This window comes from Rhineura floridana, chromosome 1, assembly GCF_030035675.1.
Source record: "Rhineura floridana isolate rRhiFlo1 chromosome 1, rRhiFlo1.hap2, whole genome shotgun sequence".
In the NCBI taxonomy this organism is placed as follows: Eukaryota; Metazoa; Chordata; class Lepidosauria; order Squamata; family Rhineuridae; genus Rhineura; species Rhineura floridana.
In genome coordinates, this window is record NC_084480.1 from 151,945,529 (window position 1) to 151,962,619 (window position 17,091).

The 17,091-nt window shown below is 43.6% G+C and overlaps 1 protein-coding gene across 1 annotated transcript in view; it reads left to right on the top strand.

Moving 5' to 3' along the window:
* The window catches only part of WARS2 (tryptophanyl tRNA synthetase 2, mitochondrial), a 30,292-nt gene extending 13,506 nt beyond the window's left edge, over positions 1-16,786 (top strand). The window contains exons 3-6 of the mRNA XM_061637811.1: positions 10,296-10,376; positions 11,431-11,516; positions 11,839-11,957; positions 12,807-16,786. Coding sequence (XP_061493795.1) covers positions 10,296-10,376; positions 11,431-11,516; positions 11,839-11,957; positions 12,807-13,255 — 735 coding nt within the window. The 3' untranslated portion in view covers positions 13,256-16,786. The remainder of the gene's footprint in view (positions 1-10,295; positions 10,377-11,430; positions 11,517-11,838; positions 11,958-12,806) is intronic.
* Positions 16,787-17,091: the final 305 nt, after the last annotated feature.

Below are 17,091 nucleotides of genomic sequence, written 5' to 3' on the forward strand. Positions count from 1 at the left end.
AGGTTCCTACACCACAAAACACAAGAGCAGTTCAACACATTTCAGCAAACTTTTTATTCAAAACTAACAACATACATGTCTGAAATGAAACAACCAGGTCAGGTAAGCCTTGCATACAGACCACTTGAAGGCATCTTCAAAAATGCACACAGGGATACCTGCCATACCTTTTTTCTTTTATGGTGTAGCATCTTGCTATAGCAATCTAAAGCTTTGAGCACAGTTCTCCTCTCTGTACACTCTCTCTCTCTCTCTCTCCCTCTCTCTCTCTCTCTCTGTACACTCTCTCTCCCTCTCCCTCTCTCTCTCTGTACACTCTCTCTCTCTCTCTCTCTCTGTACACTCTCCCTCTCTCTCTCTCTCTGTACACTCTCTCTCTCTCTCTCTCTCTCTGTACACTCTCTCTCTCTCTCTCCCTCTCTGTACACTCTCTCTCTCTCTCTGTACTCTCTCTCTCTCTGTACACTCTCTCTCTCTCCCTCTCTCTCTCTCTCTCTCTCTGTACACTCTCTCTCTCCCTCCCTCTCTCTCTCTCTCTGTACTCACTCTCTCTTTCTCTCTCTCTCTCTCTCTCTCTCCCTCCCTCTCTCTCTCTCTCTGTGCCATCCTCCCCTACCCTCGAGCAGAGGCATCTGTGCCCCCTGGCAAGGACTGCCATTCCAGCCACGCATGAGAGAGCTGCCTGTAGCAGCCACCATCCAGTAGATAAGGAGCCACATTCTCACTATGTCAGAGTGTGTGCCCCCCCCCAATACTTTGTTAAAAGGAGCTTCTTTCCTGGAGGATTTGTTAACTGAGGTATGACTATATCTACTAGAAGTTAAAGCCAGGTTTTGATAATTTTTGAGGATACTTTGGTCAGTAGATAAATGAAATGTGAGATTAAAGCACAGAGCTTAATAGGCTTGTAGAAAAATGTTTTTGCCAGTTTGCTCCCAAACAGATAATTTGAACAAAAGAAGAGAAACCTGAGGTACACGCAGGCTACAGTTTTGGAAACCTTTCTTAATGGATTAAAGAACTCTGGCATCAGTGTTTTGAAATCTTGTGTCTTAGCATGTACTATAAGGAAACAGATGGTTAATGCATCTTAATGTTAGTATACTAGAGTTTATTTTATTTTATTTTTTAAGTTTGTTTATATATAAGCTGTATAATTCAATCTGTTTATTTGTTTATATGCAATTCTTCTGCCTTTCTGCATTTAAATACGTATATTTGTATGGCTGGTCATTGACCGTAAACAATAAAGTAAAAGTAAAGTAAAGTAAAATAAGAGCTTCCATAAGATAACTCCATTGACTCAGTTGCTGATGAGTTAACAGCTTGTGTATAGATACATTCTGGTTGCTTAGAATTTTTTGTTTCGTTTTTCTTGAAAAGTCAGCATCCGGGACTGATGTTAGTGGAAAGGAGTGAAATGAAGCAGGCAACACAGTGAGTGTTGATCAGATGTTTAAACACTCTCTCTGTTTGCATAAGTAGTATGTGAATGAAGAAGTGAGAGAGAAAGTGAAGAGGGAATAAATGAAGAGAAGTTATTAAACAGAAAAAAGCACATTGGCACATTTACATATCTCTCTTTGTTTTTCTGTTTATTGAATTTCTAGGAGGCTGTTAGTTTTTAATGTGGATTAACATCTCTTAACTATAGTTAAAAGAATTAAAAATCCCCCCCAAAAGCCAATATGACAAGACAATTAAAATACATCAGAAGCAAAATCCCTGTAGCATTTGATTTCATGTTACATTTCCTGTCTCATAAGAGATGGGACACTCTGTTCATAGAGTTTTCGTGGTAAGAGATATTCAGAGGTGGTTTACCATTGCCTTCCTCTGAGTTTGGATGCATCTTAGTCTGGTGTTTCAGCTTTGACCATTCCACCTTGGGTGCCCCTGCTAGGAGTCTAGCCTCTTGGTCAAGACTCCTGACGGCTTTGCTCTCAGCTTCTTCAACACATTCAACCCCCCTCACCATATTAAGGTGTGCATCTGAAGATAATAATGCTTGGAAAAACAGAAGGAAGTAGAAAAAGAGGAAGGCCAGACAAGAGATGGATTGATTCCATAAAGGAAGCCACAGACCTGAACTTACAAGATCTGAACAGAGTGGTTCATGACAGATGCTCTTGGAGGTCACTGATTCATAGGGTCGCCATAAGTCGTAATCGACTTGGAGGCACATAACAACAACAAGAGATGGGAGGAAGGTTAACTTACATGAAACAAAAAGCACTCTACTATGTAGGTAATTTCTACCCTAGCCCAACCAAAAGATGTTATTCATGAGAGAGTAAATTGATAGGCCAAATAATATGACTACACTGCAATGATGTTTCAGATCTTTTCTTTTAGGACTTAAAATGTCTTTGTAATGTATTTATAAATATATAAATGTAAAAGCAGAGCCCTCTGGAAGCAAGCAGTTTCCTAAAACTGGCAGCAAAATTACTGCATTGGTTGCTCGCACAAAACTTTCCTCCATCTGAGTCTAAATTCAAATTGCAGAATTGGCACAGATCTTTTTTCCTGTCCCACCCTCTAGCCAAAGGGTGTCAATTTCCAAAGGCTAGAGAGAAATTCCAGGCCAACAGGAAAATTTTAGGGTTTTTTGTTTGCTCCTGTTGGCTAATTTCAACCATCTTCATTGATTATTAGCAGTCAGTTGCCTTGATAAATGAGATGACTGGGGCAGGAGCTGTAATAAGACCTTCTATTTAACTGCTACTGCCATCTCTGACTATTCCCCCCCCATTAGCTCAAATAGCAGGCTGTTATCAAAGTTAATTTCTGCATGGGGGAGATCTTTGTGAAGATTAGCTGGGGAGGGAAGGGCAATAACATGAGGGGTGAGGCAGCAGGGAGGTCAGAGTGGTGGTGCATTTGCACCAGTCTGACTTGCCTGCTGCCTTGCCCCTCCCTCTGTCCTTCCTGGGAAGTAGCAGGAACTCAGCTGTCAGGAGATCAGGTGAGCACCACCGCCCCAATGAGCTGTGTGCTAATGGGAAAGGGTTAACTCTCGCAATCTGTATGAAAATCACGCACACAGAGATGGCAATTAGGCTTGAAAAAAGAGCAGGAGTCTGTGTGTATGAATGAATGTGCGTGTGTGAGTGAGTGAATAAAATGCATGCATGGGTGACTGTTGTGTGTTAGGTGGGAGAATGGATGTGTATGAATGGATGTGTGTGTGGGGGGGGGAATGGGTGTATGTATGACAGACCGCCCACTTTTGCATTGGCCCCACCCATCAGTAGCATACACTCCCGGAAGGTTAGTCACAAGGGGGTGTGACCCTCAGGCTGAAAAAGGTTTCCCATCCCTGTTGTGTAGTGTGGTGCAGAGTAGCAGATAGCATGTTGGACTTCAGTCTGGGTTTAGATCCCTAGTTCACCATGAAGTTCACTGTTTGACCTAACGTATGTATGCTGCCCTGAGCATCTTGGAGCAAGGGCGAGACACGCATGTCAAATTCGTTCAAGACAGATATTAACTGAAATACGCTACACTTGTAGGAAAAGAGGTTTTGGTTATCTGCCTTGGCAAATCACCATCAAACATCAAGAAACAAAGCCATGACAATTTTCAAGCGGAAAGGGAAACACAGAGTTCTTTTAGGAGGTTCCAGCCCAATATGTTGACCAATTAGAATTAAGGACTTTTGGAATTGCTGGATGATGTGGGTGTACAGAAGGAGAGCAACTGTGACTGTCTCGAGTAGCAGAAACACCTGAATCCCAGCAAAAAAATATTGAATTTGTGCCCAGTTAAGAACTCCAGGGATGCAGCATATTGGATGATCACATCTTTGGGGAAATCAGCTAATGGACATAGCTTACTTCCTATGGGAAACAATAAATAGTGGGATTTGTAATGCTGATGTTCTTCCAAGTATTTTTAGTTATGCTGCAGGAAACATTTTCTGAGAAAGATAATATCTATACAGAAAACAGGCTTTCCATCAGGAGACACGAACAGTTTTGAGCTGCTGCATATTACATCACTGCCACTGCCCTGGTCCAAGTTTCTAGCAAAAAGTTCATTTAGTTAGTATGCTGCTATAGTACTGTCCTCTGTAGGTCTACTCAGAAGTAAGTCCTATTGAATTAAATGGGATTTACTGTCCGGTAAGTGTCCATAGAACTTCAGTCGTCTATGATTTGTTGTTGTGGATAAAATCTTAATAAATGTTGGGCAACGTACAAAGCGTGTCATTGGTTCAGAGACAGAAGAAAATTACCTCTTTGACTATTCATCACATACGCAACCTGAACGACACTTTATGCATTTAATTCCTGTTGGTTTTGCGATCCTTCTGGCTGCTATAAAAACATCTGGCTGTTACCAGTTGAGGATTAAGTAGATGCTTGGCTATAAAGGTCTACTTCTTGGAAGTATGGTAAATGATGGGCTAAAGGAAAGGAAAATGATCCTTCACACAGAGGAAAGTGGAAATCACTAGTGCTGCTAGCAGCATGTAGCGAACAGCTGCCAAACTGGCAATAGAGTCCTAGTTTTAGAATAGCCCATTAAAATGCTAATCTATAAGAGTCATGGGTTAATGTGCATTAAGTACTTGCCCTGTCATGGAGAAGTAAAGACTTTCCCCTAAAAGATATCTCTTTCCTGCTGCTACCATCATCGCCATCACATGCCAATAGCACAATACAAATGATCCTACAACAAAGGGTTTGCATGTTCCCTCTTCCCCTCTCTCGTGTAACTTCCTCTTCTGTTTCTTACTCTTCTGTTTCTTACCTAATTCTGACCACATTTCCTTCTGATGTCTAAATCAGCAAGCAATGTAGTTAGGTTTTACCCTCCAAATCAAAATTAGAAACTCTGGTTTGAAGTCGGTTTCTGATTCCAGTTTGGAGGGCATATAATTTGCCACATCAGGATTCATTGCAAACTATGGGGACGCTAACCAGGAAAAGGGGAGGTGGGAAGGAATGTGTGGTTTGTAGGATTCCCCTTGGGCAGCCTTTCCCAACCAGTGTGCCTCTAGATGTTGTTGGACCACAACTCCCATCAGCCTCAGTCAGCATTGCCAATGGTCAGGAAAGATGGGAGTTGTGGTCCAACAACATCTGGAGGCACACTGGTTGGGGAAGGCTGCCCTAAGGACTTTAGATTTGTCAGCTGTGTAGGTTTCTGGTCCCATTTTGTCTTACCTGAGACAATTTTTTTGTGTTTGTGTTATGAACTTGTATAGTGATTGCCATCAATAAGATGGAACTTCCCAAAGGCGCCATAATTTTTGCATGTTAGAGCATAAGAACATAAGAAGAGCCTGCTGGATCAGGCCAGTGGCCCATCTAGTCCAGCATCCTGTTCTCACAGTGGCCAGCCAGGTGCCTGGGGGAAGCCCGCAAGCAGGACCTGAGTGCAAGAACACTCTCCCCTCCTGAGGTTTCTGGCAACTGGTTTTCAGAAGCATGCTGCCTCTGACTAGGGTGGCAAAGCACAGTCGTCATGGCTAGTAGCCATTGATAGCCCCGTCCTCCATGAATTTGTCTAATCTTCTTTTAAAGCCATCCAAGCTGGTGGCCATTACTGTGTCTTGTGGGAGCAAAGTCCATAGTTTAACTATGCTCTGAGTAAAGAAGTACTTCCTTTTGTCTGTCCTGCATCTTCCAACATTCAACTTCTTTGAATGTCCACGAGTTCTAGTATTATGAGAGAGGGAGAAGAACTTTTCTCTATCCACTTTCTCAATGCCATGCATAATTTTATCATGTCTCCTCTGACCCACCTTTTCTCTAAACTAAAAAGCCCCAAATGCTGCAACCTTTCCTCGTAAGGGAGTCGCTCCATCCCCTTGATCATTCTGGTTGCCCTCTTCTGAACCTTTTCCAACTCTATAATATCCTTTTTGAGATGAGGCGACCAGAACTGTACACAGTATTCCAAATGCGGCTGCACCATAGATTTATACAACGGCATTATGATATCGGCTGTTTTATTTTCAGTGCCTTTCCTAATTATCGCTAGCATGGAATTTGCCTTTTTCACAGCTGCCACACACTGGCTCAACATTTTCATCGTGCTGTCCACTACAACCCCGAGGTCTCTCTCCTGGTCGGTCACCGCCAGTTCAGACCCCATGAGTATATATGTGAAATTAAGATTTTTTGCTCCAATATGCATAATTTTACACTTGTTTATATTGAATTGCATTTGCCATTTTTCCACCCATTCACTCAGTTTGGAGAGGTCTTTTTGGAGCTCTTCGCAATCCCTTTTTGTTTTAACAACCCTGAACAATTTAGTGTCGTCAGCAAACTTGGCCACTTCACTGCTCACTCCTAATTTTAGATCATTAATGAACAAGTTGAAAAGTACAGGTCCCAATACTGATCCTTGAGGGACTCCACTTTCTACAGCCCTCCATTGGGAGAACTGTCCGTTTATCCCTACTCTCTGCTTTCTGCTTCTTAACTAATTCCTTATCCACAAGAGGACCTCTCCTCTTATTCCATGACTGCTAAGCTTCCTCAGAAGTCTTTGGTGAGGTGTTCTTGCATCTTGCTTCTTAAATTGCCCTAGCTTTACATATTAACTTAGTATGATAAGGCACTGTTAAGTTCAATCTTTTGTGCGGCTCAGTGCAACCTTTAGCACAAGGGTACCCAATGTGATGGTCTCCAGATGTTATGAACTACAACTCCCATTGGGCCCAGCAAACATGGCCAATGGCCTGGGATGATGGAAGTTGTAGCGCACAACATCTCTTGGGCACCATGCTGGCTTCCTGTGCTTTAGCAGATAATCTTGCTTTAGCAATCTCGCTGAAGCTAAGTAGGTGTGAGTCTGGTCAGTACCTTGATGGGAGACCACCTAGGAGCCCCATGTATGTTGGCTTGAGTTCTATAATGGAAGAAAGGCTGGATAGGAATGTACTAAATAAATAAATTACTGGGAGTGCATAATCACTAGGCCTGATTGGGAATTGTTGTATCTTCAGTCTGTGGAGATTTCTGATTTAATGTAAGAAACCACCAAGAATGGAAGTCATTAGAAATCCTTATTAAATCAAATCTTATCTGTGGGGAAAGCAAGTCTGTTATACTTAATGCTGCTGTGTTTATTCGGCTGATGGATTAAAATTAGAAGGATTTTTTATAAAAACTGATGCTGTCATGCCAGAATGATGATTGTGAGGTATAGCCATGACCCTGTAACTTTAGTTCTTTTCTTTCATTACTCTTGCTTTGATGCTTTATGTCAAGGGTGGCGTACTGCCAGCCTGTGGGCCTGATCTGGCTTGCCAAGCATTTTTTAAAAGTCTGCCAGACACCAAACAGTTTACTGGCAGAGGCATTGGTGGCAGTGTTGCTGAAGAGCAGGTTGAAGCACTCAGGATACAGGAAGGAGTGTTCTGATCTGCTCTGATGATCCCTGAGCACTCAGCCATTGCCAGCATCCAGGAAACATTGTAATATGTTGTGGCACCCCTTCCTGCTGCCTGAACACTCCAATCTGCACATCAGCGATTCTCAACAGTGGGTAGCATTGTGTGTGTGTGTGTGTGTGTGTGAGAGAGAGAGAGAGAGAGAGAGTATTCTGTTGTTACAGCTGACCACTAATTTGACTAATCAATATTTAAATATAAATTTACAAAAGAGCAGGCCTGAAGAGAGGGGTGTAGGGGAGCAAATTCCTTGGGGCCTGGACATCTGGGGGCCTGGACCAGACATTACAGTGTGCTGTAGATAAATAGACTGATGATCAGTGATAAACAGTGTGTTTTCATTCAAGTGTGTTAACACTACTGATTAAGTAGTTTAGTAATGTAGTGGTACTAAAAAATTTAAGTTTATTTTCACTTGGGTTTGTGAACAGTACTATTTTTAATAAACATATTAACTATCCTGTTCTGACTTAAGGCGAGGAGGATTGAAAATAAATGATAAGCATTTAACATTTCAGTCTTTCTTGCCCTAGGTCACTTAAAAACTTGTTCAAAGAAAATAGTAACATTTGATTTGTAGGAAGACTTAGGGAAGGGGCCTGACCATGCATTCTGCCCTGAGCCCAGTGCTAGCTTTCAGTGGCCCTGCAGAAGAGAACTAAAAAAAAGGTTGTGCCTAAAGTTTAAAAGTTGGTGTGCAGGGGGATCGATAGAATGGTTTCTTCCTTGCCATTGGCCTCCACAGTGTGAGAAAGGAGTGAGGGTGTTTTTGATAGAACAGGGGGGTCACTACCGGGGTGCGGAGGGTGTGGACCGTACCTGGGTGACACCCTGAGGGGGGTGACACCCAGAGCCGCCCTGCCCCGCGCCGTTGGCCGGCAAAGGAGCCGAGAAGCGCTCCGGGTCGGCACAGCCGACTCCTCCTCAGAGGCGAGACTGACAGCAGGTGCCCACTTGCTGGCGGTGAAGCTGGGATGGGCCTTCCACCACCAGCCTGGAGCGCGTGGTGAGTGCGCACATGTGCGCGCACGCAAGACCAGCCACCCCCGTCCATGCACCTGGGAGGGCGCGCGCCGGAGGTCTGTACCCCCCCGCACTCCCACTAGTGATAGAATAGAAAGCTAGCTTCCCACCCCCCTCAAGCACAGATGCTGTCAGCTGTGTTCGTAGCCTCACATGTTAGAGACTGACAGTGGTTTTTAATTGAATTGAAGGTGGTATGGAAAAGTTCCACTGTTCTGATCAAACAGGTTTTGCAAATATTTGAAGTACTAACAAAACCCTGCAAACTCTATGAGCACATTCAAACCATGGAATGAGTGTGCACATTCACCCCACTGTCTTCAGCTGTCTGAAAAAAAGTGTTGTCAGTTTTCAGTACGACTATTTCTGTTTCTTAATAAGTGTGAAACATCCGTTCAGTTGGTCTCTGCCAACCACTTCATGTTTTCTAGGATCAAGTGATAAACTGCTGCAGTCGGAGTTCTGTCTTTCACATGGACCAGCCATCAGCAAATGGTGTGCAATGCTTCTACAAAGTGTTATGTTAACATTCCTTGGGTGGGGGTTATCTAAAGGATTGAGCAGTGGTTCTGGGCAACATGGCCAAATGTTAAGAGGGGTGTGTTCTGAGAGAGAGAAAATAACGCAGTTGTTCCAACTGTATTTGGATCTGGTGCGTTTGAGATCAGCATTCTAGTTAGTCTGGTGGGCTAGAATGCAATTTCACAGTTGCTCTTGAAGCTGAGAAAATATGCTTTGCCTGTCCCTTAGGGTAGAGAGAAGGAGGCCCTTTTACAATAATGAGTCAGACAATGACTGGGAATGAGGGAATGAAGGGCTGAGTTTACAGTGCAGGAATGTATCCCCTGCCCCCACCTCCCTGCTTTCACAGTTTGGCAGATTTCTTGGCTCTAAAAATGTGAACTGTTGGGCTGGTCTGAAAATAATGCAACATTCTGTACGTTGAAAGACTCTGATATCTGTCTGGTAAGGGTCACTTGATGAGTACCTGGGAGTGTTTTTTAGTGTTTTTGTTTGCCGCTCTGGGCTCCTTCTAGGAGAAAGGGCAGGATATAAATGTAATAAATATTCAGAGCACCAACAGGAAAAAGGGTGTGTGTTGTGCTTGCCCTTGTCTTCTCCCTTCCTGTGCTGGTGTTAAGATCTTCACTTTGCTCCTAAACTGCAGGACAGCCCCACTTCTTGTGTCCACCATGACATCTATTGTGTCTGAAACCTGATTCATTGGCACCCTGTGTTTGCTTCAAAAACTGACGCTTCATTTGGGCACTTCAGAGGGTTGCCTGAAAGTTTCAGTAAAGAATGCAGGAAATATTCTCACCAGCTGTTCTTCCCCATGGATCAATATAATAAGGATGTGTACAGAAGCAGTTGTGTAGGGGAAAAAAACATTACGCACACTTTAGCTTGGAGCTTCAGCTGACTTTTCTGTTTTTAATGGCCTATAAACTATTTGTGGGAAGGGCCCATAGCTCAGTGGTGGAGCAAGTCCTTTGTAGGAGTCCTTTCCCTGGCAGCTCCAGATAAAAACAGCCCCAGGTAGTATGGTTGGGAAAAACGCATGCTTATGATGTTGGAGAGCTGCTGCTCCTAGTCTAAGTAGCTGGTATTGGACCAATAGCATGAATCAGATGTTACAGACAGACCAGGGTTTGGGCGCTGAACATGTTGTAGGCATGCTCATTCCCTCTTCCGCTTCCTGGTTTGTGATGGTCTGAATCAAGCAAAACAACGATCATAATCAGACGTCTTCATATGTGCATAAACATTTTGTTTGTGTCTGAAGGTGGGGCTTGCTACTAGTGCTGTGCTTGTGTGAAAGCACACTGCAGCTAATGGCATATCTGGTTTGTTGCAGGTGCCTGAACATACAGAGCTGGGCTGGATTCTGGGGTGCCTCACAAGCATGCCACGTCTGCAACACCTTCCACATTGGAAGGTAAGGTTTCTGTGAGCACGTCTGAGCTAAGTTGGCTGGGGTGGGACTCAGAGAGAGACTGAGAGGTCTGTGTATTTAGATGCTGCACAAATGTGAAGGGGCTGCACCTTTAAGCCTGCCCCTGTTGTCCCCTGGCTCCTTCCAGCTTCTCAAGTCTTCAGTCCAGTTCTCTGCAGCAGGAAGCCTGCTGTACTCATATAGGGTCCCCATGCGATTTAGACTCCTGTGTGATCATGTTGGCCCTTTATGCAAAAAACTACAGAATGTCTCTCGCATATCCTTGTCCAACTCTCTTCTTCAGTTCAGTACAGATTACTCATGTTTGGAGCCCAAGTCACTTGTACCAAGCAGAGGGTGAAGAGAGCTAGATGGGGGTATGGGAGGTATGTGCAGGCCTCCTATCCACCCGAGTGACCCATTGTGCTGGCTTTAGGTGTGTGCTGGGGGCAAGGTGGGGCAGAGCTCCATTGAACCTAAATGCTCTCCACCTGCAGGACTACTTCATCTCCCACATTTTGTCTTTGTCACAGTAAAACAAAGAAGTTCCAAACATAATCATGGCATCTTTCTGTGAATAGCTTTCAAAGAGCTACTTCTAAACTGAATTGAGTTTGCTGCTTCTGTGATAACAGGGTCACAACAAGCACTGAAATTGCCCCACACACCCCCTCCAAACTGAAATGATGGCCACGACTATCTGCTTAGGCACAGAGGGGTTAACAAAAAATTAAAAAACTAAATATTATATAGTACACGATAGTTCCAAAGTAAAATGTTCAACTGCAAACACCTCTGCATTTAGCTAGTTATATTGTAAGAAGGGTGAGTATTCCTTTCCCAAGCCTTTTCTTGCATGCTGCATCTTACTTTTAAAGGGACAGTCCATTAAAACTACTTCCTTTCATAAACTAAGAATGTATAAAATTCTGCATATGGAGTTTTTAAAAAACAGTTTAATCTGATTATAATCATTTGTTCAGGATTAAAAAATAAATCAAAGGTATTAAGCCAAGTACACGCGACTTCCTTTTCTCTGCCTTCTTGCTATAAATAGGTAAAGAATGCCAGCCAAATGAATGATGGAACAGTTGGTCTGTTCACCTATCCTGTTCTTCAAGCTGCAGATATTCTTCTCTACAAGTAAGAATCAGAATACACAGTTCATTTATTTACAAATGAAGGTCACTGTGATATTACCCAGGGGACTGGGTAGCTCAGGAATGGGTGGTTTTTGAGCGGCCTAGTCATGGTGTGATTGTCCCTTGGTTCTGAAATGAATCAGTGGGCCATTCTCACTGACAAGAGATCTTTTGGACATTATAAATTACAGATTAGCTACAATCATAATCTATAAACTACCCTAACTTCTAGTGGCTTGCTTCAACAGTGGTTCTGCAGTTCTTCTTAAATAGTTTGAGACACATACACTTATATATACATATATTTATATTTTATTTGGAAGGTCAACACATGTTCCTGTTGGAGAAGATCAAGTCCTGCACTTGGAGCTGACCCAAGATACAGCCCGATGCTTCAACAGAAAATTTGGGATATTCTTCCCAGTGCCCAAAGCCATTCTAAGTGAGTAACAAGTGTAAAACCTATGACAAATGGCTGCATGTTGAGTAAAGTGAATCTGCCTCTGGAGCGTCTATAGAAGAAAGAGTAGATAGGATCGGCAAGTACCAAAGTGAATGAGTGTGAAGGGAGGTTGAGGCTGTGAAATGTAGCTTTTGAAAAAGAATGCCACGTGTCTGCTCTTCCAGAACGAGATGTAGCCCTGACCTCTGCTATCCTTTTTAGCCATTCTCAAGAATACTGCGCATTCCACTGTGTGCCAATTGCCTGTTCTAACCACTCTTAAGAAACTGGCCTTTTATGTTTAAAAACTGGGCAGCCAGATCAGACAGTTTTCTGTAGTGAAGGAGGAGGCTGGTCTGCTTGATACTTTGTCCTAGACGAAGCTCAGCCCTGCCTTGTGCTACTCCCCCACTATGTTCAAGAGAGTCAAGGAAAGGTGAGGCTTCTGAACTGTACAGGTAATTGCATCTGGAAAAAGGAACTGGCCGTGGTGCCTTTGTAGAGAGAGTGAAGACTGCACGGGGCAGAAAATCAGCAATACAAATGGGATTGATTATTAAAGCTAAGGCGAGATGCGCTGAATGAAATATACATGCAATGTAATAATAATCCTTAGCATTTGTATAGCTCTTTCAGATATGTAAAGCGCTTCACACAGTATCTTATAATCTTTATGAAAACCCTGTAAAGTCATATTAGCCCTATATTGCAGATTGGGGTGGGGGCTGTGGCTTGTCTAAAGTCACCTAGTGAATTCATGGTAGAGTTGGGATTAGAACCAGAGGCTTAGTCTCTTAGTCGTTACACGGTGGAGGTCTCTTGTGTAATTATCTCCCCTCTGGATTTTAGCCACAACAAAGAAAGTGAGGTCACTCAGAGATCCCACATCCAAGATGTCAAAATCAGATCCTCAGAAGTTAGCCACAGTGAACATAACAGATAGCCCTGAAGAGATAATACTGAAATTTCGTAAGGCTGTCACAGACTTCACCTCTGAGGTGACCTATGACCCGGACCACCGCCCTGGTGTCTCCAATCTTGTGGCCATTCACTCTGCTGTCATGGGGCTCAGCACAGAAGAAGTGGTACATCAGAGTGTTGGCCTTGATACCGCTCGCTACAAGGCAGTGGTAGCAGAGGCTGTCATTGAGAAACTTGCGCCAATTAGGAATGAGTTCATGAGACTAAAAGAAGATAGATCTTACCTGGAAAAGGTTCTACGGACTGGAACAGAAAAAGCAAAAGAACTTGCGGCCCCCACCTGCTGGGAAATCAAAAGACTGGTGGGATTGCATTAACCCTGAGGAAAAGCAGCTAGCATCTTTTGTGCTAGGAGTTCAGTCTTGGTTATCTTAACTCCACTGTCTTACTAGAGGTTTTTTATGTTTTTGGATCCACAAGAGGATTAGTAACCAAATCATTATCTCACACTCCTTAAATGGACCAGGCTGGGAGATTCCAGAGAGCCAGACAAGGCAGAAGTCCAAGCTAAAGAGTGCTGTCCTCCTCAAAAGGTTTGTGTTGACTCAAAAACCAAAATTTTGCTAGCTCAGAACTACCGTATTTTTTTCCTGGAAGGAGCCTATACAAATAACAGTCTTTGGTACATGCCCAGCCAAAGTCTGTATAGACTCTTCAGTAACTTCCCTGTGAACCTGAGCTGTTGATCAGAGTCTCTGTGGTACAGTGTCATCTTTACCACTGGCTTTGGTTGTCCTCTCTGGCAGTCTAAAATACCTCTTACACCATGTTTTGTACTCAAGTATAGATATGTCACTGCAAAATACATACCATCTCTGTTAGAGGATACCCGGTTGCAAGATGTACCAGTCCCCCACTGGAACTGGGAAAAGATAGGCTCCATGCTTTGGGATATTTGAAAAGGGAAGGCTGAAGTTTCATGTGTGTGCCCTTGCACCTGAAACAGTATTGTGTACTTCTATATCAATACCAGTACATAATTACAGCTTTTTGTATGGCTTTTTGTACCATATAAACTGCAAGCCATAACTGAATTCCCTTCTTGCATCTTCCTAGGATTATGTTTAGTTGAAGAGCAATTTATCCTGTTCAAGAGAGAGATGAAACAGGTTGGGGAAGCTAGCCTGGCAGCACAGTCACCGCTTGGTAACAAAACTGGTCCTGAGCAGGACTTCTTGAAGCCTGCTGTGCCGCGCGTAAAAGTGTGGACAAAAGGCAACAGCAGTTCAGCTGTGGTCCCAGGAAAATGTAGTGCAACGCCAACTTCATTCTGCTTCAGTTTACTGACTTCACATGTGGCACCATCATCCCTGGGCTCCTTTCTCCACCTTTTGTACTTGGACCCTGTCATTTAGCAGTGCCAGGTCACAGTGTCGAGAATGTGTGTGTACCTTTGAAGTCCCAGCAGGAATGGGAAATGAAGTAGCCACAGCTTCTCCCACCTGTTCCTCTCCTTTGGTTCTTCAATCTGTTCCCCAACCCCCAGAGTAATAGGGCAAAATATGGAGCCCTGTTCATGACTGGACCGATTAGGAAGACAGATGGAAGCAAGAGGGAGAGGAACAGGTGGAAAGCTCTGCCTACTTCATTTCCCACTTCATCTGGGACTTTAAATGAACACTCGTATCTTGTGAGCTGCCATGTGGCAACCCTACTCTCACATGATTGCCTTCTTCCCAGCTATGAACAAGCTCCTTATCCAGGCTCACTATAGGTGCATGTTTGGGGGGCGGGGGCGGAATCAAACTCTTCATTCTACGAGGGAATGAGTAAACTGCACGCCTTCCTTGCAAAATTAGTCAGCGTGATATCCATTGGTAGCTGATTTGAACACAGAGCTACAGTTATAGCCAAATATTTTGTTCCTGCAGAGAGAGATCATAGTCATGATCAGCTGCCATAGGTTTTAGTTCTCCAGTTCTGAACAGCCAGATGAGGTGTGTTGCTGCAGAGAAGTTTGTGAAAGAGGCAGTTGGCAAAGTGTTAGAAACAGATCAGTGCTTTCCTTACACTGCATTATCTTCTCCAGCTGTTTTTGAACCCACTGTATTATCATGTGAATGTCATGCTGGAGGCTGATAGCTGTAAAAAAAACCCTGACAAAAGAACAGTTGTGCCTATTTTCTCTTTCTGAAAATAGAATGTATAATGAAACAGCCACTATTTTCTGTTGCTGAATCAACAAGAAGCCATCGCTAACAAAATGATAGCTACTAATCAAATCATCGTATTTTTGTTTATTGGATTATTAGTTCCAATCCCTTATTCTTACATTCTTTATTCCCATATTTGTAAGGCTGAAAGATAACTGATAGATGTCCCAAAATACCATTACAGAAGTTGTATTTTAAATTTCGTGACTTATTCCTGGTGGTGGTCCTTTCCCTGTGAGCCTGTCATTTGCATCTCAAAAATCGGCATGCACTTCAGCATGTGTGATACGCTCTCTAAATATTTCTGGTGATAACTGATAAAACAGACCAGCCAAGGTTTGGAGTGAAGAGATACCACTCCGTGCCTTTCTTACAAATACACAAGTGCAAGAAAGGGAGGTATTATTTGAGCAGTGCTCCATTGACATTTTACAGAAATCGAGGATCACAGTTGGAGCTGGGAAACCGACTTGAAAGTAGTCACATTTTAAATCATAAGCAGCAGCATATGAGCAGCTGCCTTTACCTTAGCAGTATAATATACAAGCATTCAGTGACAGAGAATCTGAAGCCCTAATCAAGGAAAGAGAGGTGGCAGCCATTGTCTTCTGCAGAGAAACTACACACATTCTGATTGTATGGATTGTGTGGAATTTTCTAATGTGACAGTGAGCTGTTAAATTTTGGGGGAAGAGTATTCTGCTTAGAAACCTCTGCAAACCCTTGCAGTGTTGTGAATAACAGGGCCGAAGGCTGCAGTTCTACCCTCTGCAAGAGCAAAGTACAAAGCAGCCTCTCAGAAGAAGCTAAAGTAGCCACCCTTTCCCCACGAAAGGCACCTCTGTGCTCAGGTCCTGGGCTGAGCATCCTGCATCTATTCCTCTCAACCAGCCTTTCCCAACCAGTGTGCCACCAGATGTTGTTGGACCACAACTCCCATCTTCCTGACCATTGGCAATGCTGGCTGAGGCTGATGGGAGTTGTGGTCCAACAACATCTGGAGGCACACTGGTTGGGAAAGGCTGCTCTAAACTGAGGCACATTCAAACTTTGCCCGCCGTATGTTTTGGATAATAATTCTCAGTCAGTGCTGAGGGATGATGGAAGTGGTAGTCCAAAACATCTTGAGGGTACCAGGTTGCAGAAGGCTTTCCTAAGGTAAGATGTGAAGAGGCCTCTGTTTAATAGAATAGGTCTGCTGCAGTGCAACATGCTCAACACACAAATTGTGATGGTTCCCCACTGGGTGAGAGGAGGCTAAAGTGGTGACTACACCACTCTGCTTATGCCAAATGCAGGATCACAACCAAAGATTCTTAGGTTCACCTAAAAGCATTGTGGGTCATGCAAGCATCTGCCTGGCTCTCTTTGCAGTAGTAGGAAAAAATGACAAGCTACGCTAGCTCGATGGGGGACTAATGCACTGCTGTAGAATTGCATGACGCAGAATTAAGAAGAGCAAATCCTGCATTCTATTTTATACTTTGGAAGAAGGTAAAGTAAAACTATTGCAATAAATAATATGAGACTGAACAAAACAATGTATTGCTGATTTTTGTACCACTATGATTGTAGAAATCCATGACACAAAACTCCAGGGTAGAGGGGCTTCCATTTGTCTGAATTGCCCAGGTCCCTCAAGCTTGACCCTCTCCTTTGGTTTTGGAACAATAAAGCATCTGTCTTTCTGCAAAACTGTTTTCTGACAGCTGATAAGTACGTGACTGCAGAGAGCAGAGTGAAGCAGTCATTCATAAACCACCACCATAGCCTCTCCTTGCCCACTAGGGTGCCATCCCACCATACTGGCACAAAGGAATAAGTTGTAGCACTAAAAGGGGGAGGGATCTGCACTCAGGTAAAGGTAAAGGTGTCCCCGCACTTGTAGTGCGAATCGTTTCCGACTCTTAGGGTGAGTCTTGCGACGTTTACTAGGCAGACCGTATATATGGGGTGGGAATGCCAGTTCCTTCCCCGGCCTTTCTTTACCCCCCAGCATA